Genomic DNA, 25,552 nt, shown 5'->3' with positions numbered 1-25,552 from the left:
GCCAACAATTAAAAGGCCTATTAAAGCCATTAGCAATCTAACAATTATATTGAAGCAACCTTTGCACGTTTTGTGAAACCTCACCCATGAGCGGGATGAGGTTTCGACCCGTCATTAAAAAAAATTAAAAATGTTCATACTAATTTCTAACGTCCCTGCTCATGTGACTCACATGAGGGGACATGTTTCTTAACATCTTAAAATGCGGTATTTTTAATTTTTCACATCTTCATCTCCCTGAGGCAGCTCTGTGCCTCAGGGAGCTTTTCCTGCATGCACCTATGCGCATGTGCAAAGTTCCCAGCTTGCCCTCCTCCCCCCCATAGACACAGGCAGCGCTGAGCGCTGCAATATGCCTTTCACGCTGAGCGGGCCTTAATTAGCCTGCCAGGAGTTAAATTGCGGTCGGACCCCGAACGCGGGCGGTCGGATTCCTGACCATTCCCGCCCACCTGACGAGGACAAAATTTTGCTCTATCTTGCAGTGTTGAAGAAAATCAGCGCTTGCTAATTCACTCTGTCTGTTGACATAGCCTAAGGGCCACCAATACACGATTAGTGCTACATGACTGATTTCCCAACCTATCATTGTCACGTTAGGGTTCCTGTCAGTTCACGGTTTGATTGATAGCTCTAAGTGCTTATAAAGTCTTTGATCTGGGACGATGAATACAAATGCTTGCTCTCATAAGGGATTAAAGGAATTTAAATGTAGTAAATGGATTTTTATTAATGAGGGGTCTTTTTCAAGTTGTGAATTTCATCAATTGTTAGTTAAAAACTTTATTTCACCTCAGCATGGATCCTGAGATCTGCCCATGGTGGATACTGGGTGACATGGCGTGGAGGATGCAAAGGCAAGGTGGTGGGTGGGGGACAAGGTTGGCATGAGTTGGGGTACAGGCTATAAAAGGCTATGGGAGGGGGAGATGGAGGGTATGAGTGACCATGGGGCGGGGGGAAATGGGTGTGTGTGTGTGTGTGTGTGTGTGTGTGTGTGTGTGTGTGGAGGGGCAGAAATTGGCATCAAGGGTATGAAGGGCCATGGGGTGCATAAAGATGGCATAGATGACCATGGGGAGCATCTGGGAATGTGAAGTGAGCGCTGGCCGGTGTTTTTTGTTTCATTCTTTTGTCCCCCACAGTTGGGAGCCCCAGCAGTTCGTGGATGCCTACGATCTCTTCGGGGGGGGGGGGGGCGGGGGGGGCTGGCGGGCGGCGGGCATGACTCCAATAAAACCCATTCCCTCTCCTTCTCCCTCTACCCAACCTCAGAACATTTTCAGAAATCAGATTTGCACAGCTGGGACTTCCGCTGACTGTGTGCACCCAATGCAAGAGTAAAAATTCAAGCCAAAGTATTTGGTCTGATTTTTAAAGATGCCTACAGTGTAGGAAATAGTAACCATATAGCACTGCTTATGGCTGACAGATTTAAATCAATTAAACAAAGCCTTCAACTTTCCTTCCCAAGCACATTTTAAACGCACAAATTTTGCTCACAGCTTAAATTTCAGTTATTAATTTCACCACTTATCTGCCCAAAGGACAGTCCTTGGCTGCTGGTAGTCTTTTCCTATCTCTCTATCCTGTGCCAGTCTTTTCATTTGCCAATAACTTTCCTTCAATTTTCAAGCCATTTAACACTTATATTCTCTTCCTTCCTCTTCCTCTTTTTCCTTGTAATTTCCCCTCCATAACTTCTTTTACAAGTCTGCTTCCTCTTAAGGTGCACCCTGCCCAGTCTCCCTGCCTTTTACTAACTATGTTCAACAAATTTTTTTGTTCATTAAACTCTCCATAGCATTCCATTTGTCACTTTTTCTGTCCAGCTGATCCTTTCCATTCTCCTCCAAACACACATATCAAAGCCATTCAGCTAACTGGTCTCATCTTTCCATAAGGTCCATGTCACACGTCCATACAAAACAACACTCCAAATCAAGCTCTTTACAAGTCATTTATACTGAGGAGATATTAATGTTATTACTAGGTTTTCAATAAAGTTCAACGTCGGATATGCAAAATATCTTATGCTAATTTAAATATCCAGTAGTATAATTATAAATGTTTTCAATTCCAAATGCAACAAGCAATTTGCACACAGGCAGGTCAACAAAAAGCATTGGGATAATGGCCAGATAATCAGTTTACATGATGTTGGTTGAGCGATAAACATCGTCTCGGAATCTGGGCAGAACTCCCCTGCTCTTCTTCAATGCAGTGCCATGAGACCTTTTCCATCCACCTTGGGAGGACAGACGAGCCTCAGTTTGACCTCTCATCCCAAACATGGCAACTGTGACAGTGCAGCACCTTCTCAGCACACCATTGGCACGTCAGCCTACATTTTGTGGCTCAGGTCTCTGAAGTAGAACTTGAACCCGTAGCTTTTTCACTCTTACGAGAGACTGTGAACACCGAACCAAGGCTGATATCTACAGTGGCCAGAAATATCACCTCACTTGTACAAGAAAATCTTGCTGATTGTTGATTTGCAGCAAATGCACTCTGGAGAAAAGACTTGTAAATTGATTCAATTACTTGGATATTTCCAAGTGCTCTTCTGTTTATGTGCAATTGCAGGTTCAGTGTCTCAAAATCAGTAACCACAGGACCGAGGCTGTGCTGGTTTACAATTCTTGCCAGATTCCAGGTCGGGCAGTTCATGCCAAACCAAATTGGTTGGGGTCAAGAGTGGCTTGAAGCTTAGGAATAGATAGGCGCACAAGCAGCGAAGGGGGTAACTAGTCAGGCACCACACCGTGCCAATGCAGCACCTAGCCGAATTTTACTCAATTAAAATTGATGCATAGCACATTTGCAAAATGGCTCTCAGACAGCCAGACATGACAGTGTACCTGAAAATAAACCGAATGACAGTGGGGAATCCCATCTGGTACAGTAAAGAGCAATAATCAGCCCTCCTGCATATTATCACATTCACAGCACACACATCGATGACTCAAAAGAGACTTGGCATGCTTTTGTTGTGAACCTGACTAAAATATTGAGGAGAAAAGTCCATTAACACCAAACTTCTGGTGAAAAACATGAGCAAGACTATCAGGTTCACACCCCTTACCTTGCTTCTTAAAGATGACTGTACATTTTGAGCATTACTAGATCTCTTGCTATTTTGAAATTGGTTACCTCCCTGGGATGGGAGGATAACCTTTCAACATCACACATTCACTTTCCTGCTTACAAATTTCAAAGCTTTATAAAAGTTGACAGTGACCGAACTGCTCTGAGCATTAGTCTCCAAATACATGTGCAAATCTGGCCTTTTTATTTTAACAGGAATTTTCTACATTTAATCTTTGATGTAGTCTGTGCGAGTCTCTCAGTCGCAGGTTCTCACCTCCACAGACAGCTTAAAGGCAAAACATAGAAAATAGGAGGAGTAGGCCATTCGGCCCTTCGAGCCTGCTCCGCCATTCATTATGATCATGACTGATCATCCAACTCAATAGCCTGCTCCTGCTTTCTCCTCACACCCTTTGATCTCTTTCTCCCCAAGAGCTATATCTAACTCCTTCTTGAAAAAACACAATGTTTTGGTCTCAACTACTTCCTGTGGTAACAAAATCCACAGGCTCATCACTCTCTGGGTGAAGAAATTTCTCCTCATCTCAGTCCTGAATGGTCTTCAGACTGTGACCCCTGGTTCTAAGGAGGCCATAGTTGATGAAACTATTTTTCATCCAGGAGATGAATCTGATGAGAGCTGCACCCAAGTAGATAGCTTGCAAATAAAAGTGGGGAAAAATTTTCAATGTCGAAAATAATCAAGATCATCATAATGGCTCCAGCAAAGATTAATGAACTCAAACCGAATTTGCATGGCAACTTAATGTCTACCTTTAAGATGGTCAGGGATTTTTTGAAATATCATGAATATTCTGAGTGCAATCAAGAACAGACATGGTTTTACTAGAAGCTGAAACAATGAAAAAAGTGCAAAGAACTTTCAAGTGGTGTCAAACCATCCCATCCCTGTTCTCCACCTGGCTTATGTCTCTAACTTGTTGTACATTCTGGACTTGCCTGGTCTCTGAACTCAATTATATCCCCTCCCAGCTATGGATTATTTGGCAGCACTCTCGCCTCTGAACCACTCGGCTCTAGGTTCAAATCCCATTCCAGGGCTTGAGGGCATAAAAATCAAGGCTGACACACCAGTGGAGTACTGAGGGAGCACTGCACTATCAGGGTTCGTAGGCATCCACAAGGACTTTCAAATGGGATGTTAAACCAAGGTCCCATCTGCCTGTTCAGCTGATGTAGAAGATCCTATGGCACTATTTTGAAGAAAAGCAAGGAAGTTATCCTTGGTGTCTTGGCCAAAATCTATCCCTCAAGCAACAGAACAAAACAGATTGTCTGCTCATTATCACATTGTTAACCACATTTGTAAATGTTGGCAGAATTATAGATGTTACTCTGTGATGCTGACACAGCCAAAGCTGAAGCAGAGACTCATGGATGCTATATGCCACTTCATACATCTCAAATTATGAGGTGTAACATTAGTCCAAACTCTACACTCACTTTCTTTCGCAATCACAGTCATCCAAAAGTCTTCTGAAAGCACACTCCAAACTCTTTTTTTTTAAAAAGATACTTTGAGCCTTTCTGGACTAATTTCAATTATTAGGTATTGTTCAGTAACTGCACTATTTAACTTCTGTATATTCATTAGTTTGCAAATAAATCTGACGAAGAACATTTAGCCAATACACATTGGTACAGCATTGCATTATTTTTACTTTTAAGAAGAGATAGTAAAACGTGCTTGGATTCCTCGTACTCTCTCTCTCTTCTCTGAGTTCACTGCCCTCCTAGTCTCTCAATCTCGCTCCATATGAATTCCCCAATCCATATTCATGGCCATCCACTTGACTCTGACATCTCATGTAGCCTTATTATGTAGCCTTATTACTCCCATTACGTCATAGATAAGGCTATCACTGATTACTTCCTTGTATTAGTCCTCCTTTTCACATCCTCCTTTTCCCTCCCAATCTATTCCCTTCTTGACCCTCCATGTAAAAACTCTCTCCCAATTCACTTACAACTGTACTTTCAAAATCCCAACTGTCTAGTCTTTGGCCCTCCATTCACCACTACCAGCTACTGATTTACTCAACTGTGTCCTCACTTCCACTATTGATGGTCCTGTCTGAAATAAAACCATTACTCTCCCTCACCCTGGCTGCTTCCCCTGGGACAGTCCTAATCTCCACCCCCTTAAGCCCACAGGACACAGACTTGAATGGATGTGGTGGACAACTGGTTTAACCATTCACCACCAAAACTGACTGGACCACATAAAACATTATTGAGTCCTGCTGGCCTCGACCAAAACTGCTCACTGGGATCAACCTAGAGCGCAAAGATAACCCCCATCTTCTTTCCCCTATTGCAAACCATCTTAAACTCTTCTCTGCCTCCTCCAACAATAAGTGCGAGTAACTCATGGACTTCTTTGCCACCAAAGGGAGAGACCATCCATTCAGCTGCCTCGAGCCACATCTCCCCCTCCCCCTAGCTCACCGGTGTTCTTCTAAGGGTTCCCTCTGCCCAACCCTGAACTTGCAACTAGTTTCTCTCCCATCTCTGTAAGCTCTACCACAAGTTTATCCCAAACTGCAGCACTGTAGCTGCCCCACTCTCAGGAGAAAAAAGCAAAAAGACCGAGAAATGTCAGACAGCTTTCAAGAAGCTGAAGGTCATTTTAATAAATAAACCACTGCTCGCAGCTCCAGAGTTTAAGCAACCATAAAAGTGGCCATCGTGCTAGTGACCTCAGGTTGGGGCTGTCCTCCCCCAGAAGGACGAATCAGGAATAGCCACACCAATCGGGTACTTCTCTAAAAAACTGAGCTAAAATCAGAAACAGTATTCCGCAGTAGAAAAAGAAACCCTAGGCTTATAACTGGCTCGCAAACACTTTGAGATGGCTGTCTGAAATGGATACAGAGAGTGACTGCCCTCGACATCAAGGACATTTTTGACTGAGTGTGGTATCAAGGAGCCCTAGCAAAAATGGAGTCAATGGGAATCGGGGGAAAATTCTCAACTGGTTGGTGTTATACCTAGCACAAAGGAAGATGTTTGTGGCTGTTGGACGTCAATCATCTCAACTCCAGGACATCATCGCAGGAGTTCCTCAGGGTAGTGTCCTTGGCCCAACCATCTTCACCTGCTTCATCAATGAATCTCCTTCTATCGTAAGGTCAGAAGTGGGATGCTCGCTGATGATTGCACAATGTTCAGCACCATTCGCAATTCCCCAGATACTGAAGCAGTCCCTGTCTAAATGCAACAAGACCTGGACAATATCCAGACTTGGGCTGACAAGTGGCAAGTAACATTCGTCCCACGCAAGTGCCAAGCAATGACCATCTCCAACAAGAGAGATTCTAACCATCGTCCCTTGACGTTCAATAGCATTACCATCACTGAATCCCCTACTATCAACATCCAAGGGGTTACCATTAACCAGAAACTGAACTGGACTAACCATATAATTAATGTGGCTACAACAGCAGGTCAGAGACTAGGAATCCTGTGATGAGTAACTTGCATCCTGAGTCCCCAAAGCCTGTCCACCATCTACAAGGCACAAATCAGGAATGTGATGGGAAACCCCCCCACTTTCCTGAAGGTGTGCAGCTCCTAAAACACTCAAGAAGCTTGACACCATCCAGGACAAAGTCTCCCACTTGATTGGCACCACATCCACAAACGTTCACTCCCTCCACGTACAGTAGTAGTGCGTACCATCTACAAGATTCACTGCAGAATTTCATCAATGCTCCTTAGACAGCACCATCCAAACCCACAACCACAACCATCTAGAAGGATGCAGATAGGTGGGAACACCACCACCGGGAAGTTCCCCTCCAACTCACCCACCATCCTGACTTGGAAATATATCGCCATTCCTTCACTGTCACTGGGTCAAAATCCTGGAGCTCCCTCCCTAACAGCACTGCGGGTGTACTTACACCACATGGACTGCAGCGGTTCAAGAAGACAGCTCACCATCACCTTCTCAAGGGCAACTAGGGATGGGCAATAAATGCTGGCTTTGCTTCTCCAACCATATTACCTAAAAATCACCCACATTGCAGAGGAATTGAATGTGATTGTGGACACCCTGTCCAGAACTTAGAGACCCAGTTAGAACTGATGGGATAATCCATACCAAGGCTAACAGAGCGCATGGGAGTGAATGTGGTTTTTTTGTTTTGTATTTTTTTCATACCTTGTAATGAGAGTGAATCTCATTTCATTTCTTTGTGATGGGGAGGTGTCATGAAGCTATACCCTGTTTATTTTTGAAAATATGGTTTTTCAACATTCAGACTGGGAATTTTGCAATTTGAATTGAGACAGATCAAACTACTTAAAAAATGTCACCCTCAGGGGAGAGTGAAGAGAAGGATTTCCTAAAATGCAGATACCCATCGAAATTTATAACTGTCTAAGAAAGAGACATTAAAAATGCAATGTACTGGATATTGAAACAATGGCTGCCACAGATAGACACACCCAAAACCTCTTGGAAATGCACAAAGGCTGAAGTATCTCAAGGCAAGGCTGCCAGCCACTAGAGAGAGATTGCAAGTGCTACAGTCGGTGTCAAAAAAAGCCATCAGCGAAGAAAACAAGCTGAGGTCTGCACTCCCTCCCTCTTATGAGGAAAGGTTGGACAGTTGGGCCTACATCTATTGGAGTTTAGAAGAAAGAGAAGTTATCTTATTGAAGCTTATAAGATTCTCAGGGGATTTGACAGGGTAGATACTGAAAGGACGTTATCCCTTATGGGGGAGACCAGGACTAAGGGACACTGTTTAAAAATAAGGGGTCTCCCATTTAAGAAGGAGTTAAAGAGAATTTTTTTCTCTCAGAACATTTTTAGTCTGTGGAATTCTGTTCGCCAGAGCACAGTGGAGGCAGAGTAATTGAATATTTTTAAGGCTGAGTTAGATTGACACCTTTGTCAATCAAGAATCTAAGGGTAGAGGGGGGTAGACAAGAAAGCAAAGTTGAAGCCACAATCAGATCAGTCATGATCATATCAAATGGCAGAGCAGACTCAAGGGCCAGAATGGCCTACATCTGCTGCTAATTTGTATGTTTATATGTCCACATCACTGCATTGACATGCAACAGCAAGCCCATTGTACCTGAGGCTGAGAATAAGTCAAGCTGAATGTGGGTAGCAAAAACGCATTGGCAAAATGCTAACATAGGCCAGTCACAACCTACCTGTCCACTTCTAACTGAAGTTGGATTATTTTAGTTGTTTAATAATGTGAATAACACTTAATAGCTCGGAGTATTACAACTTTAAACCAACAGGTTTACAATGAGGACAGTTAAAAACTATGGTTTTCCTTTTACAGGTTACATTATCAGTCGTCCCGTTTCCCTACAGTAATGTAAAGCATCTCTTTGAAATGCAGAATCAGTTTTTCGGATAAATGAAACTTAGGGCATTATCAAAGAATGAACACATCATCCTTTTGCCTCCCTTGTTATCAGCATCCAGTTGGACTGTGGTTGATGATACAGGGAAAGCGGCATCAAATGCAAGCCTTTGTCTTCAGGATTCCCAAACTACAGATCTTCTGTCAATCAGATGCAAGACTAAATCTGCGTTATTTAAACATGAATTAATAAGAACAAAATCCAGCTTATAAGCAGGTGATACCACAATTTCAAATCAGCAACGCGAGCATTTAAAACTGCCAGTGTGATATCACAGGGTGAACATTTTTAAAAATGATGACCTTGAAGACAAGCCGTTTCCTATAAGATTAACAGGTTTAACAGCTGAAAATTGTAGTTAGTTATTAGAAAGGGGAGTGTCTGGAATTTGACAGAAAGGGACAAATTGCTCGCTCACCTTTTGAATCAAAATAATTTTAAGCAATAAAGGTTAAAACGATTCAAATGAGTTAAAGGTATCGTGTGCACTTTCATAAATCTGTCCTACCTTTGGGTCATGTACAAATGTTTGTCCTTTAGTTCCAGGAGGGAAGTCACCTGTACAAATGTACTTCAAGCACTCGATTATTGTCTGCAAGAGGAAATGGAGGTAAAACATATGCCAAAGAAGTAAATGTTTGATTCCCTTCCAGTAAATTTGGCAAGTCGTTCGAAGATGAAAATTGTTCAAAAACTCCACAATAATATTTTTTAATAAATTGGCATAAAACAAATAGTTAAAACTAATAATAACTAGATAGAGTTAAGTATAGAATAACTATAAATGGTTCATTTCCCCATAGGAAACTAAAGCCTTTAAACTGTGTCGAAACCAATTTACTGCACCATCTTCTTCCTCAATTATCACCGCTGTGCTAGTCATCACAGGGTTGTTACAGCGCAGGGGAGGTGGCCATTTGGCCCAATGTGTCTGCATCAGCTCTCCAAATGATTAATTCACCTAGTGCCATTGACCCGCCTTCTCCCCACAACCCTGCACATTCTTCCTTTCCAGGTAACAGTTTAACGCCATAATATCTTTAACTCAGGCATGATGTCACTGGGGAGGCAATGGCGTAGTGGTGTTGTCACTAGACGAGTAATCCAGAGTCCCAGGGTAATACCCTGGGGACCCAGGTTCAAATCTGGCGGAATTTGAGTTCAATAAAAATCTGGAATTAAAAGTCTAATTGTCGATTGTTGTAAAAACCGGATCTGGCTCACTAATGGGAATGAAATCTGCTGCCCTTACCTGGTCTGGACTACATGTGACTCCAGACCCACAGTCGATTCTTAAATGCCCTCTGAATAAGGGCCATTAGGGATGGGCAATAAATACTGGCCCAGCCAGCGACGCCCACATCCCATGAATGAATAAAAAAAAGTATGCCACTCGCTATACAAGACAAATTGTGGTGAAAGGGAGCCTCTGTTGCTACCTTGAATCAGGTCCGATCCTGCATTTCCTATGGTTAAGTGATTAAGTGCCCCAACACAACCAGGCTCTTCTGCCTCCCTTCCCAAAATCAATTCTCACCCTCTCAAATCCTCCCAGTTGCTTCTGCCTCTATGCATTGCAGCCTCCCGGTAGCTACAGCTGCCATCTCCTTTCCCGCCCCTCAAGCTGGCTCCCATTTTTGTGATAGGCCTTCAAGTCCAGATGCTCCCAGCTCTAATTTAATTTTAAATGTGGCTCACTTTTACTTGCTAGAAGCTACATATTATACTCACACAGAGGGACCTGTCCTCTATAGGCAAAAGGAACATGTCAGGCATTGCATCTTTTTTGAATTAAACAAAAACATTGGAGTCCACAGTTCCCTGGCACATTCTCCATGGCAATGCCCTGACCAGAGTTGACTTTCCAACTAATCAGCACCCCAGGCAGTGCAAACTGTTGCACTCTTGGAAATTTGGCATTCTTGCAACTGTCCTGATGAGTGCAAGATGAAAAGCTTCCAGAGCATGTCTCTTCAGTGTGCTGGGACCAGTGTCCTGACGAACCAAATAACTAGGGCTGTAGAAAGTGCTTTAAACTAAATAGAGGTGGGGGAGGAATCTGGAAAGGAGGTACGTAGACTTACAAAGCAAAAGGACATGGCAGCCTTGCAGGGCAGTTGTTTAGGTAATGATACCCAGAGTGTGACAGGAAGGGGCAGAGCGTACAGACAAAAAAAAAAGTAACAAATAGGGTCAAAAGGGGAAAAAAACAGCAAAAAGACAAAATTAATGGCTGTTTACTTAAACACACATAACATTCAGAACAAAATAAATGAATTAACGGCACAAATAGAGGTTAATGGGTACGATCTTATAGCCATTATGGGTACGTGGTTACAGGAGATCAAAGTTGGGAACTAAATATTCCAGGGGTATGTGACTTTTCGAAAGGACAGGCAGGAAGGAAAGGGCGGTGGGGTAGCTCTGTTAGTACGAGATGGAATAGGTACGACAGCAAGAAAGGATCTTGGATCAGTCGGAAGATGTAGAGCCCATATGGGTGGAGGTGAGAAATAACAAGGAGAAGACAACACTGGTGGGAGTAGTCGATAGGCCCGCTGACAGTAGCAACACTGTAGGACAGAGAATAAATCAAGAGATAATAAAGGCATGTAAAAAAAGGCACTACATTCATCATGACTTTAATCTTCATGTAGTCTGGGAAAATCAAACTGGCAGAGGTAGACATGAGCAAGAATTCACAGTGTATTCAGGACAGTTTCTTAGACGAATATGTTGTGAATCCAACCAGGGTTCAGGCTGTTTTGGAGCTTGTAATGTGCAATGAGGCAGGTTTAATAAATGATCCCCTAGGAAACAGTGACCATAACATGTAGAATTTAGCATTCAGTTTGAGCGATAAACTTGGGTCGGAAACAATTGTGCTCAACTTAAATAAAGGTAATTACAATGGAATGAGGGCAGAGTTGGCTGGAGTGGACTGGGAAAGCAGTTTAACAGAAAAGACAGTTGATGAACAATGGCAGACGTTTAAAGAAAATAGGTCATGACTCGAATCAATGATACAACCCAGTGAGGAAGAAGGGTTCAAGAAAGGGGATAAATCAACCATTGGTTAACCAAGGAAGTTAAGGACAGTAGCAAATTGGAAGAAAAAACACACAATGTGGCAAAGATTCACGGTAAGCCAGAGGGTTGGGAAAGTTTTAAAAACCAACAAAGATGACTAAAAAAAATAAACGGAGTGTTAGGGGGAAATTAAATATATTAAAAGAAAACACAGTAAGGAGTTGCTGATCACACTTAAATCTCCAGGCAGCCATTGATGCTAAACTTCTTAATAGTTGAGGAAAACCAGATGGACATTGCACAGCCTTGAGAGTCAGACTAGAGACACAAGAAAGGACCTAAGTTAGATTAAGTGTGTTCTTCTCTCAGACAAGGGAAGGGTCAAAATGGTTTCAGCTTAGATATGGAAAGCTGAACAATGGACAAAGAGGGGGCTTGGATGAAACAGAAACAGTCGAGTTGTAAGAACCAAGGTCTTTGTATACGTGTCTTAACTATGATTGGATAATATGTATCCTTTAGAATAATTGGTTAGCAAAATTACATGTTTGTGTACTCAATAGGATAGAGATAGTATGGAGCCGGTGTGTTGGTTACCAATTGGATGTATTCAAATGTGTTATGATAAGAAAAGGTACAAAAGTAGTGAAAAATAATCAGTCAGGGAGCTGGGTCTTCATTCTTAGGAATGATTGTGGCTCCCTTGCATATGTTTGAATAAAACCGATTAAAAGGAAGTCTGAGTCTCGTGTGGTCATTGCAGGATAGGAGAGTGTAACATCTCATCAGGGAGAAAATAAACTTTGAAGGTAAACTAGCAAGTAATATAAAAATGGACTGTAAGAGCTTCTTTAAATATATAAAAAGGAAGAGAGAGGCCAAAGTCAATATAGGCCCCTTAGAGAATGAGGCTAGGAAAATAATAATGGGGAACCAGGAAGTGCAGAGGAGTTGAATAAATACTTTGCATCAGTCTTCACAGTAGAAGATACTAATAGCTTTCCAAAAATACTAAATAATCAAGGGGCAAAAGCAGGGTAGGAATTAAATGCAATAACTATCACCAGAGAAAAAGTACTAGGGAAACTAATGGGGCTAAAGACCGATAATTCCCCTGGACCTGATGAGTTACATCCTAGGGTATTAAAGGAAGTACAGAGATGGAAGATTACTACCAGTGTATCCACTAAGAATCCTTAGATTCTGGAAAAGTCCCAGAGGATTGCAGAACAGCCAATGTAACACCCTTATTCAAAAAGGGATGGAGACAAAAAACAGGTAACTATAGGCCAGTTAGCTTAACATCTGTCATTGGGAAAATGTTGGAGTCCATTATAAAGGATGTAATAGCAGATCATTTAGAAATACATAATCTAATCAAGCAGAGTCAGCATGGCTTCATGAAGGATAAATCACGCCAGCAAATTTATTAGAATTCTTTGAGGAGGTTAACAAGCAGGGTAGATAAATGGGAACCAGTAGATGTAATATATTTGGATTTCAAAAAGGTGTTCGATAAGGTACCGCACATAAGGCTACTTAATACGATAACTGCCCACTGTGTTGGGGGTAGTATATTAGCATGGATAGAGGATTGGCTAACTAATAGAAGACAGAAAGTTGGGATAAGGGGGGCATTTTCAGGATGCCAACTTGTAACTAGAGGAACGCCAGAGGGATCAGTGCTAGGGCCTCAATTATTTACAATATATATTAATGACTTAGATGAGGGAAGTGAATGTACTATTGCCTAGTTTGCAAATGACACAAAAATAGGTGGGAAGGAAAGTGATGAGGATGACACAAGGAGTCTATGGAAGGATATAGACAGGTTAAGTGAGTGGGACAAATCTTGGCAGATGGAATATAATGTGGGAAAATGTGAGGTTATGTACTTTGGTAAGAAGAAGAGGAGCAAAACTGCAGAAGGCTGCAGCACAGAGATATTTGGGAGTCCCTGTATGTTAGCTTTTTGAGATTCATGCACAAGTTCAATAGGTAACAGGGAAGGCAAATGGAATGTTGATCTATATTTCAAAGTGAATGGAGTGTAAAAATAGGGAAGTCTTGCTAAAACTATACTAGGCACTGGTTAGACCACACCTAGAATACTGTGAACAGTTTTGGTCCCTTTATCTAAGGAAAGATACACTGGCATTGGAGGCAGTCCAGAGAAGGCTTACTAGGTTCATCCCGGGTATGGAGGGATTTTCTTATGGGGAGAAGTTGAGTAGGTTGGGCCTGTACTCATTGGAACTTAGAGAAATGAGAGACGACCTTATTGAAACATAAGATTCTTAGGGGGCTTAACATGGTAGATGCTGAGAGGTTGTTTCCCCTTGTGGGAGAGTCTAGGACCAGAGGACATAATCTCAGAGTAAGGGGTCACCCATTTAAGACAGAGATGAGGAAGAATTTCTTCTCTCAGAGGGTAGTCAATCTATGGAACTTTCTAGCGCAGAGGGCTGTAGAGGCTGGGTCATTTCTGCTCCTATGTCTTATGATCTTATGGTTCAGTATTTCTGAAATTCTGTACTACCATATGAATAATTTTAATTATTGTGGTAAATAGTTAAGAAGCCCATTTACATGAGACAATGTTGGAAATCTACATTGGCCATTAGACGATTATTTTAAAAGCAAAGATTTCATATTCTATAGTTTAGTTCCAAAGCAGAACATTTCAAACATAAATTTCCTGTTCATAATGTAGAAGAATGAAAACTTAAGTTTAATCCTCCCCACAATGATATCCCACTTCAATAAACAGGGTAATACTGAAGATGAAAAACAGATTGCAGTGAATTTTTCTATTCCCACATCCATCATTCTTGTAGCCTACATGAGATTACCAATTTGCTGTGGTTGGTGCCACGACATGACTACCCAAACTCATTTCAAGCAAGACCCTGAAAGCCAAGCGGGAAGGCAATGAGTGGGAAGTAGAATTAAACTGATCCATACCTTAATCTAGAAATCTAGGCTAGATTTTAATTTATTCTACGTGCGATCACTTGGATTACCAATCTAGCCTGCCCTTCTTTCAGTTTGTGTCCTTTTAATTCATATTGGATTAAGTTTCTGCATTTATTTCATTTGTTGCATTCTTCTGCTTAGCACAAACGTACCAGAGCACATCACATTGTGTCCCATGATGGACAGCAGTTTAAGATACACTTCTTAAAGGCACTCCACAATTGTGGACCAAAGTCAGCCTCTGATATTCCAGTAAAACTCACCGTTTTTCCAGCACCATTTGGTCCCACCAGAACAGTTAATGGAGTATAGAAGGTGATAATCTGTTTGTTTTTGTCATCTATCCCAAAACTCCTCACACCCTGGATACTCATCTTCTCAATTTTGGACATCTTACTGGTCTGTAAATTTCAAGCGCTCCTGATCTTGTAAACAAACGATGCAGAACCTGGAACATGAAATAATTTATTTGATTGAAGAACCATCTCAATTCCATGCGTATATTTGTTTAACCAAGAATCAAGAGCCCTTCTTTAATTTAAGCATCAACTAAGCCTGCGCTCCCAATTATGAAATCGTGCTACAGTTCCCTAACCTCCCTTATATTTTAAATCCTTCTATCTGTGTCGATAATGTAAAGTCATGAGACAAGGAATAAAAGTGCCAAATGGACTTGATTGCATATAATCATCTAAAATACCATATCTTCCCATTTTGGGCAAAGGCTGTTAGCAACATTCACAGGCATTTGACCAAATGTGACCCTTACAAACCTATTACAACATCTCAGTGCAGAAAACCAGTGGCTTTAATTCTTGTTCTCCAAGGCAGTAGTTAGAAGGAAAACAAAATCCAGCTCCTCACTCACTAATTTATTGGTGAATTTATAGGGTTATCAAGAGGCACACAGACCAGGAAAAGTCTCAGGGTTGATCCCCATCTTTGCTGAAAGGGTTAATTTAAGAGGACAGGTTCCAGAGTCCAGGCTGATATCGGCAAGGGAATACAAGATTAAGGCAGCGATCTAATTGACTTGTTTAAGATGATTAAAGGATCGAATAGGGTAAATAAGAGCTAGGGGGTGAGGGAGATCAAAACATGAACAAGACCAAAGCAAGACCTCAACATTAGCGCTCAGTCATTCAAGAGTGATATCGGGAAACAGTTCTTCAAACAATGGGGAGTGAAAACATGGAACTCTTTCGCCCCCACCCATCCACAAAGAAATGCTGTTGAGACTAGGTCATTTGAAAATTTAAAAACATAGATTAATAGATTTTTGTTTGGCAAGAGTATTAAAGGATGCAAAACCAAGGCAGTAGATGGAGTTACAACAGATCAGCCATGATCTAATTGACTGGCAGTACAGGTTTGAGGGGCTAGATGGCCTCCTCCTGATGTCAGTTGGGCAACAGTAAAAGTGAGCCCTAGATTGGAGAAAAGGTTTCCCACGGGTTCCCACTTCTGATCTACAATCCAGCAGACTGTGTTGAAAGATATGTAGTTCTGTGCATATCAGGTAAAGCTAGGGTCTAATTCAAATTTTATTTAAAATAAACCTCCTTGGATAACATAGAACTATTTTATTTCCCCTCCCAAGCTCCCTTCTCCCTCAAGTCTGTTTTATCGCTTTTCTTTACCAATGTGAACGTAACAAGATAATTATAATTAATATCCATTACGATTCAATACGAAAGAGTAAGGTCATAGTTTTAAATTCCCCACAGGAGAAATTCAGAACCGCAGTGGACAGTAGAAGTGACACACTTCTACCACGGAGGATAAATACACAGCTCAGTTCCCACCTGCAAACCAAGGAAGATCTTCAAGTGACTCGCCACTTCCCTTCTCAGTGAGATAGTGACAGTGTGGTAGACGCAAGGAAAGATTTTTTTTTTGATTTCAAAGATACTTCACTTCCTTTTAGCACCAGGAACTCTTAGCCATGTGTAGGCCACACACTACTGCTGTACAAAAACATGCAAAAACTTTGGTAAAATATGTCAAGCCTTGCGTTGTTTCGCAGGTTGTGGAATCCAGTGTTAAAATATGCATCGGCGTACAGCAGGAATTTCACATCTCACACCACTTGTCATTCAAGTAACTGAATTACAGGGTGCAAAACTCTCATACAATGTGGGTCCAAAAATTGCAACACCTCGAATACACCCAGTGGGCACTCTATAATCTCAACTAATAGATCAGAGAGCCTGAAATTCATCAGCAAATTGCAATCTTTAAGGCTTTCATCAATTGGGGCACTGGGGGAGTGGGGTGGGGGGGGGGGGGGTGTTGGTGGTGTGTTAATTTTACCACAGGAGATCAAAATCTTAAGAAAAAGTGATCTCAGAACTTTTGAAGAGAAGGCAGGCTTAGAAACCACATTATTAAAGTGATAGGGTGGACTTCCTAACTTCCTATTGCAAATGACCGTAACAGATCCTCCCGATATGTTTTTCCAGGTGCTTTTGTTTTGCCACTTCCACTCTCTTTTTGCCATTTCCCACGCGATAATTAAAATCTTAAGTGCCAGTGGCACAAAACGCATTGGATTTAGTGGGTGGGGAAACTTTTCATTGGTGAAACCCACTGTCAGCTGACCGTGCTGCATCTAAAAGGGTCTCCTGGTCAAACAGGGAGGCTGCGCATCATGGCCACAACTTTCCAGCCCAACTACATTAAATTAACATACGATTTGAGAGCACAAAGGTGGTATGGATATTTTTCAAATTTAAATTTCACTTGCACACATTTCACATTACATTGGTTCAGTTTATTCACGTGTGCATCATCGTTATTTGTCGAGTAAAGCTTAGTCAGAGAGCTAAATGTACTGGCTCATCTCGTGGCTGCTACGCATCGATGGCTACAGGGGAGTTTAAAAGAAGTGTGTTATCTTTGATTTCACCCTTTATTGAATGTTCATGCTGGTGTCCAGTATTGTACTTGTCACTCTGTAGGACATGGCTGAATGTGCAAGCTCAGCTGGCCCTCCCTTGTAAAGGACATTGACCGAGATCACTCTCAGTGGCGATAAATGAAATGCTGTAGATGAACTCAAAGCCCTATAAGGACTCTGCCAGTCAACACCCCGAGATGGACACACATTTGAACAGCACCGACACCACCCTTTAGGCCCCTCATTCCTTTATCTTGACTGACTTCCCACCAACCGCAGTACCCACCAGACCCGGAACACCAGACCCTTCCTATTTCACTCCTACATGCCCCCCAACCCCACCCTCTGTCCTTCCTTGGATCCCTCTTCTACTCCTCCATGCCCCCTACCTCACTTCACATCCACCCCTCACCACTGACTCATCCTTGCCAATCCCAAGCCTCCATGCAAGAGTCCATTGTCCTTCCCTCCCTTCCACCATAGAGATATACATGGAAAGTTATTGTCCTTACACACCAGTGCACAAAAAGGCGACTGTCACCTTTAAATGGTAGTGAACAGGGTGCCATGAGATTCTCAGGTGCGATGGATTTTATATTGAACGTTGGACCTTATTAAAAGCTATTTCAAGTTAATGAGCATTCATGAAATGCAAATGTATTATGGGTATGAACCCACCACAGGCCGGCTTAATGGTCGACACAAGCACAAACATGCCACTGAATTTATCCCTGCATTGCAACCCGCTGCATTGCTACACTGAAAATGCTCCAGAATTGACATTGTCACGGGTGACTTACTTGAGAGTGAACGACTACAAGCAAGGTTTCTATGAACTCGATGATGAACTATCCTTCGCTGCCAAGGGACAATTTGCCAATGTAGCCCATGGAGATACTGAAACAATTTTGGCAATGCAAAAGTGAAGGTGGCACATCAATTACACCAGCTAACTATTCCGACATCACTACTTGTGTGTTTGTTCTGACGAAAGGACCGATATTTTTGTCGCTACAAGAACCATAGCTACATTGGAGATTCCGCAATCCAAGACCTTTGAGTTAAATTACAGAAAGTAACGATTACTAATGCAAAAGGAAACACTATAAAGATTTCGTAAGAAGAATCTTCTCCATGAAAGAGAAGTCTTTAATAGTCCTGAACGGCCTTTCCTTATTCAGTTTTGCCTTGAATTAAAAATGTGGGATATAGTCTCAAGTGAGGTACAAGGCAAGAACTCAGTTGAGGTGTTCTGAACACAGAAATAACAGGTGCATGCTTCCGCCAGCAATCAAATATTGGAAAAGTCTAAATTTGAACGATTTTCTTAAGGTTGCTACCAGAGACCCATTACTGCAAGCCTGATTTTCAATGGGAAAGGAACTATCTTAGATGGAACGCACTGAGAGGGCACCAAGTATTTTCTATGGGACAGGGAAAAAAAGAAAAACTGCCAGAAAAAGATGAACAGGCTGGATCTGGGCAAACACTGTTTTAGTGAACAAATGCTCAATCTACGAAACAGAATCCTGAAGGAGAGCGTAGAAGCAATTATAATTTATATCTGAGTGAATCAATAATGTACATTTCTGAAGGGAAACAGCATTTGAGGATGCAATATATGAGTAATGTAAGACATGACATGTGGCAAGTGCTTGGGAGGAAAAACGGTGGCTTTGGATCTTTGGTTTCTGAAGCTCTCTCACACTGGGGTTTTCCATGTGCTATTTTTGGGCTTGTTGCAGATTAATTGATAGAGATCGATTACTATGAGTTCCCAACGGCTTGGTCATCATTTTACCAGGGCCACCAAGGTGAGAGAAGGTGAACAAGATGGGCCTTGGCCTTTTCACATCTAACAATTTTTGTGCAACCTGTTTGAAAGAAAAGACGATGGCGCAGATCGTCCAGTCTCCGGGTGGTTGGAGGCCATGAGCTGCTCAGAAGTCCCAGTGCACTGAGGCCGTGGGAATTGCTCGGGGAGTTGGAACTTCCAATGGGCAATTCTCCTGCTCCCCATACCCTCTGAAAAAGTCTCCAAATCTGAGTTGGAGTCGCAGGCTGCAGACGGCTCTAACTTACTGACCTGGGTAGTTACCCAGGAAATGTTGGACAGAAAAAAAAACCTAGTCTAATTCCTGGGTAACTGTAAAACCGACCCCCCCCCCCACCTCACCAATCACTCACACTGAGCGCTGCTTCCACCTTCCACCCCACTCCACTCCACCCCCCCCCCCCCCCCCCCCCCCCCCCCCCCCCCCGATGCGATCTGACTTGCCCCCATCCCCCACTATTCCCCCCGGCCCAACCAGACTAGACACCAACCCGACCAGCCCCTGACCTGAAAACTCCTCCCAACCCAACCACCCTACCTACTCACCTCACCCACTTGCCATCCCACCACCCTACCCACCTGCCATCTTGCCACTCTACCCAGCTGCCACCCTATCCCCTTACTCACTTACCTCACCCACCCTGCCCCCTTACCAACCTACCTTATCCACTTTTTTTCTCTTTATAGCTTTTCAAAGAAGATTTGGGATATTTAAACTATTTACTTACTGGAATACATACTAACATACAAATTAGGGGCAGGAGTAGGCCACCCAGACCCCCAAGCCTACTCCACCATTTAATAAGATCATGGCTTAACTCCACATTCCTGTCACATATTCATGTTGTTCTTTTCAGAGTGCTTACCCTTCCTTGTTCTGCTATTATCACATTCTGCGTTCTCACCTTAATGCCACTATCAGCACCTTTTTTAGCCCTTACCACTGCCATCAACACTCCCTGTCCTTTTGTTCATGACACCTTTGTCAATCTCTCCTTTGCCCCCACCTATTATTGGCCTTCTATCCAGCTTCACCTGCTCCACCCACCTAAACAGGATAAATTTCATCACATTTCTACTTCCCTGAAGCTCTGAAGAAGGATCATATAGACTCGAAACGTCGACTCTGTTTCTCTCTCCAGATGCCGTCAGGCCTGCTGAGTTTTACCAGCATTTTCTGTTTTTGTTTCTAATTACACCAGTAACGTTTAATGTTACCTGCCATTAATGGGCTAACGCCTTTTGAACTAAATCTTACCCTCGCTATTTTCCAACAACTTAACAGGCATTGAAAATGTCAAATATGTGAGACAATTGAGCTATACTGATCCAGATTCCTAAATGGCGATTCTCACTATGTTAAGCAGAGAGCCAGGGCTCAATGTTGCTGTTTGTTAAAGGTAGAGTTTTATTTCCTGTCACCATAAAAGCTCCCCATTCTTAGTAAAATAACTTTTCTTCAACTTGACACACATCGTAAAACATGCTCTCAGTTTACACATCTGAAAACGAAGGACAGGAAAAGAGCCACTGGTCCATCAAGCTTCTCCTATGCGGTTGTGGTGCCTAGCACTTCACAATACAAACACCCAGAGCCACATAGTCTCCTGATGGAGCTGAAAAACCGAATAAAGCCACAGGACAATTAGGGGAAAAAACCTGGGGAATAAGGGGAAAATTCCTTTCTGACCCCCTTTGGTGATCGAAACAACCTCATTATATAAATAGACCCTAATTTATTTTATGGAATACCTTCCTCTTGTGCAAGGTGATTTCTGTCCCAGCCAGTAAAGGGCACAGCTCTGTTTTGAAGGAATTCAATGAATCAGCGCTCACTGCACGAAAAGGCAGCCTGTTCCTCCTTCTATGATTTTATAAGCCATTATCGTTCAGGTCGACATCTTCTTAAAGTGCATGGCCATTCCATCCCTGTCTCAGCCCAGATGCTGCTGAAACCCACATTTATACTCCTGTCACCTCTACACTCGGCTATTCTAATGGGAATATAGGAAATAGGAGCAAGAGTCTATTTGGCCACTCAAGGCCGCTCCAACATTCAACTGGGTCTGGTTGACCTTCAACCTCAATGCCATTTTCCAGCACTATCGCCATGTTGCTTGATGTTTTTACTCAATCTCTGTCTTGAAGATATTCAATCCACAGCCCTCTGGGGTAGAGCATTCCAAAGATTCACCACCCTCTGAGTGAAGAAGTTCCTCCTCGTCTGTGTCCTAAATGGCCTACTCCTTATTGTGAGACCCTGTCCCCTGGCTCTAGACCACCGTCCTCCACTCACACAGCCAGAGGAAACATCCTTCCTGTATTTACTCTGTTGAGCACCGTAAGAATTTTGTTAGTTTCTATGCGATCACCTCTCATTCTTAGGACTCTTATCTCTCCTCATAGGACAATCCCACCATCGCAGGAATTAGTATGGTGAACCTTCATTGCACTCCCTCTATGGCAAGTATATCCTTCCTTAGGTAAGGAGACCAAAGCCATACACAAATACTTCAGGTGCAGTCTCACCAAGGTTCTATACAATTGCAGCAAGTGATCTTTGCTCCTTTACTCAAATCCTCTTGCAATTGTCAACATGCCATTTGCCTTCCTAGTTGCCTGTTGCACCTGCACGTTAGCTTTCAGTGACTCATGAACAAGAACACCCAGGTCCTTTAGGGCATCAACACTTGCCAATCTCTCACCATTTCAGAAATATTCCGCATTTGTTTTTCCTATCAAAGTGGATAACTTCACATTTTTCTACATTATATTCCATCTGCCATGTTCTTGCCCATTCGCTTAGTCTGTCTAATCCCCTTGAAGCCTCCTTGATCCTCCTCATTCTCGCCTAGTTTTGTATCATCAGAAAACTTGGAAATATTACATTTAATCCCCACATTCAAGTCATTGATATGGACTGAACAGCTGGGGTCCAAGCACTGATTCTTGCAGTGCCCCATTAGTCACAGCCCGCCAACCTGAGAATGACCCATTTATTCCTACTCTCTGTTTTCTGTCCTTTAACCAATTTTCAGTTTATGCCGGTACTTTATCCCCAATCTCATGTGCTCTAATTTTGTTTACTAACATCTTGTGTGGGACTTTATCGAAAACCTTCTGAAAATCCAAATACACCAAATCCACTGGGCCCCCCTTATCTATTCTGCTAGTTACATCCTCAAAAAAAAACCAAAAAGTTTGTTAAACATTATTTTCCTTCCATAAATCCATGTTAACTGTGCCCAATCCTACTATTGTTTTTAAGTGTCCAGTTGTCACATCCTTTGTAATAAATTCTAGCATTTTCCCTGATACATATGTCAGGTTAACAGGTCTGTAGTTTCCTGCTTTCTCTCCCCCTTTTTTAATAATAGGCTTACATTTCCAATTAACAACTACCTCCCATCTTCCACATTTGGAAAATCTGAGCTTATGCAAAACTCTATTGCTCACATCCTAACCCACACAAGCTCCCATTTACCGATTACCCTGTGCTAATTTATCCGCTAATGGCTCAATTTTTGAATTCTCACCCTCACATTCAAATCCCACCATGGCTTGCCACTCCCATCTCTAATCTTCTTCAGTTCTACAATGCTCAGGAACCCTATTTTCCTTCTACTGCAGTTCCCACTATCATTGCCCCATAATTGGCACCGACGGACTGGTTGAGTACGGTCAGTACTCTGCCTATTGTGAACAGCCAAAGGGACATGCTGTTTGATACGATCGGCCAATGGTTGGGACATACGGCCTACACATCTGGCAGCGCACCAACACTGAAATTCAGTGTCCTCGACAATAGGAACATGTCCAGGCATTTTTGAACTAAAAAGCCAGTGGGACAATAGTTCCCTGGTGCATTCTCCATGGCAATGCCTCAACCAATCAGCACCCTTTTCTCATCCAGCATAAATTGTTGCTCCGTTTGAGATTTGGTATTCTTGCATCTTTCCTGATGAGTGTCAGATGAAAAGCTTTGATGGTGTCTCTCTTTTCTCAACAATAATGTTACAACACTGAAGGAGGTAGTTTGGTCCATTATATCCCTGCCATCTTTTAAATTATCTAATTAGACCTGTGACCTAAATCACATCATGTTTACCCATCACCACTGTGTTTGCTGCCCTACAGTCTCCTGTTCCAACAACACCACAAATTTAAAATGTTCATCCTTGTTTGCAAATTCCTCCGTAGCTTCGTCCAGTTCCCTATCTCTGTAGCCTCCTCTAGCCCTACAACGTTTTGAGATCTCTGTGCTCCTCTAGTTCTAGCCTCATGCACATCCCCTAAGTCCATCATTTTACTATCGGTGGCTGTGCCTTCGGCTGTCACAGCCCTGAAATCCAGAATTTCCTTCCTAAACCATAGAACTATAGAAAATTTACCGCACAGAGAAAGGCCTTTGGGTCTGCGCCAGCCATCTCGCTACCTCTTTTTCTTCCTGTAAGATGTTCCTTAGAATCTCTCTCTTTGACCAAGCTTCTGGTCATCTGCCCCAATATCTCATCTGGCTTGGTGTCAAGTTTTGTTTGCTAATCATGCCTGCAATCATCTTGGGAGTTTTATTACATTAGTGGTGCTGTATATATACAGTTGTTGTTGTTTCCCCTTAGCCATGTAAATGCCATTTTCAACTATAAATCTAGTTCCCCTTCGACAAAGAAGAAAAGTTAACTTAACCTCTGCCAAGGTACATTAGCTGATACAAGATCAGAATTTTTTAGTATACAAAAGATGGTTCAAATTTGACCTCCATTGTAATAATCACCTATCTCACAGGAACTATAACTGAATTGCTCAATAATTAGCTGACGAGGCTGGGTCAGCTTTGCACACTGGTAGTTTAAGTCACATTCCAAAGATTTGTGTACGTAATCTTAGAAGACACTTGAATAACACTACTGAGAGAACTGAGACATTATAGGTCATCTTTGCCCTCCAGATTCTACTATGTTATTCAAAGAGTAACTGAGGAGATTCCCAGCCAATATTCACCCGAACTAAAATCACTTCTTTGTCAGCAAACCCATGAACTCTACCACCTAGAAGAGCAAGGGCAGCAGACGCATGGAAACACCACTAACTGGGAAGTTCCCTTCCAAGTCGCACACCATCCTGCCTTAGAGGTATATCAGCTACTGCTTCATCATTGCTGGGTCAAAACCCTGGAATTCCCTCTCTAAAGAATGGTGGAAATACCTACACCACACAGGCTACAGTGGTTCAAGAAGGCGGCTCGTCACCACCTCCTGAAGGGGAAATTAGGGGTGGACAATAAATGCTGGCCTTACCAGGAATGCCCACATCCCATAAACAAATTTTTAAAAAAGTCTGTTTATCTCTCTACTGCTTGCCAAGTGCAAGCTGGCGGTCGCATTCCCCTTAGGTAGCAAGTGTTCGTAAGTCATGAATTGACTGGGGGCTGCGCTTTGGGACGTTTTGAGGTTACGAAAGCTGCCGCATCATTTCAAATTCATTCATCCTTCACCCATGCCCTCGGGAGTCTCACGGTCCTTTACAAAGCAGGCCCCTTGCTGCCCCACGACAAGGCGGCTGTTTTGTCGAACAGAAAACCCGTGGGGCTAACAAGCTCTCTGGTCTTGGTCTGGGTTGGGTCTGGTCTGGTCTGGCGTATCTTTAAAAGTATCTAACCTGCCTGCAGGAAAGTCGATACTCACTCAGCAGCAGATGTTTTGGGAGAGGGGTAGGGGCCCACGCGTGAATTGGCGGCTCCCGGTCGGGGAAAGTAAAAGTAGAAACAAAAATGTAAAAAAAAAACCCCATGACACATGGGAAGATGAAGCTTTGGGTGTTTTTTATAAGACAGCCCCCGCCGCCACAGCAAGATATTTTTTTTTTAAAAAAAAGGGTCCGAGGCAAATCAGGGGGTGGGGATAATAAAGCGGAGTGAGGAACAGGTTGTGTGAGACATATGAGGAGGGGAAACCAAAGGCCACAACTTACAAGAGGCGAGCCCCGTCCTGAACCCTCAACACTCACTCCAATGGAACCTTGGTTCCAGCTGAAGCCGCTCAAAAACTGCAACACTCAGCCTGCCTCACTGCGCAGGCGCAGCCGCAGCTTCCTCTCCTCTTCCCCCCCCCCCCCGCCCCCGGGAAAAGGGGGCAGGACTTCCAGGCTGCACTGTCCCTGTCAATCAACCCTCTTGCTCCTTTGCCGCCTGCGGTTCGTTCATGTTGCAAGCATCTTCTCCGGAGGCGGCGAGGAGCAGCAGGTTGATTGACAGTGACCAGTGCAGCCTGGAAGTCCCGCCCCCTTTTCATGTAGCCTTGTGGAGGGCT

The 25,552-nt window shown here is 42.9% G+C and overlaps 1 protein-coding gene across 4 annotated transcripts in view; it reads right to left on the bottom strand.

Moving 5' to 3' along the window:
* Positions 1–25,319, bottom strand: part of rad50 (RAD50 homolog, double strand break repair protein) — a 165,845-nt gene extending 140,526 nt beyond the window's left edge. The window contains exons 1-3 of one of the 4 annotated variants that reach the window (XM_041194213.1): positions 25,215–25,319; positions 14,775–14,959; positions 9,014–9,097 (exon numbers count right to left, since the gene is read on the bottom strand). In XM_041194213.1, the coding sequence (XP_041050147.1) occupies positions 9,014–9,097; positions 14,775–14,903 (213 nt within the window). In that variant the 5' untranslated portion in view covers positions 14,904–14,959; positions 25,215–25,319. Of the gene's footprint in view, positions 1–9,013; positions 9,098–14,774; positions 14,960–16,316; positions 16,476–24,902; positions 24,981–25,214 lie in introns of those variants that run through there. The other 3 variants (XM_041194212.1, XM_041194214.1, XM_041194215.1) reach the window with 3 other exon arrangements.
* Positions 25,320–25,552: the final 233 nt, after the last annotated feature.

This window comes from Carcharodon carcharias, chromosome 8 (assembly GCF_017639515.1).
Source record: "Carcharodon carcharias isolate sCarCar2 chromosome 8, sCarCar2.pri, whole genome shotgun sequence".
Classification (NCBI taxonomy): domain Eukaryota; kingdom Metazoa; phylum Chordata; class Chondrichthyes; order Lamniformes; family Lamnidae; genus Carcharodon; species Carcharodon carcharias.
The sequence above is the reverse complement of the archived record's forward strand: the minus strand, read 5'-3'. Positions and strand labels throughout refer to the sequence as shown.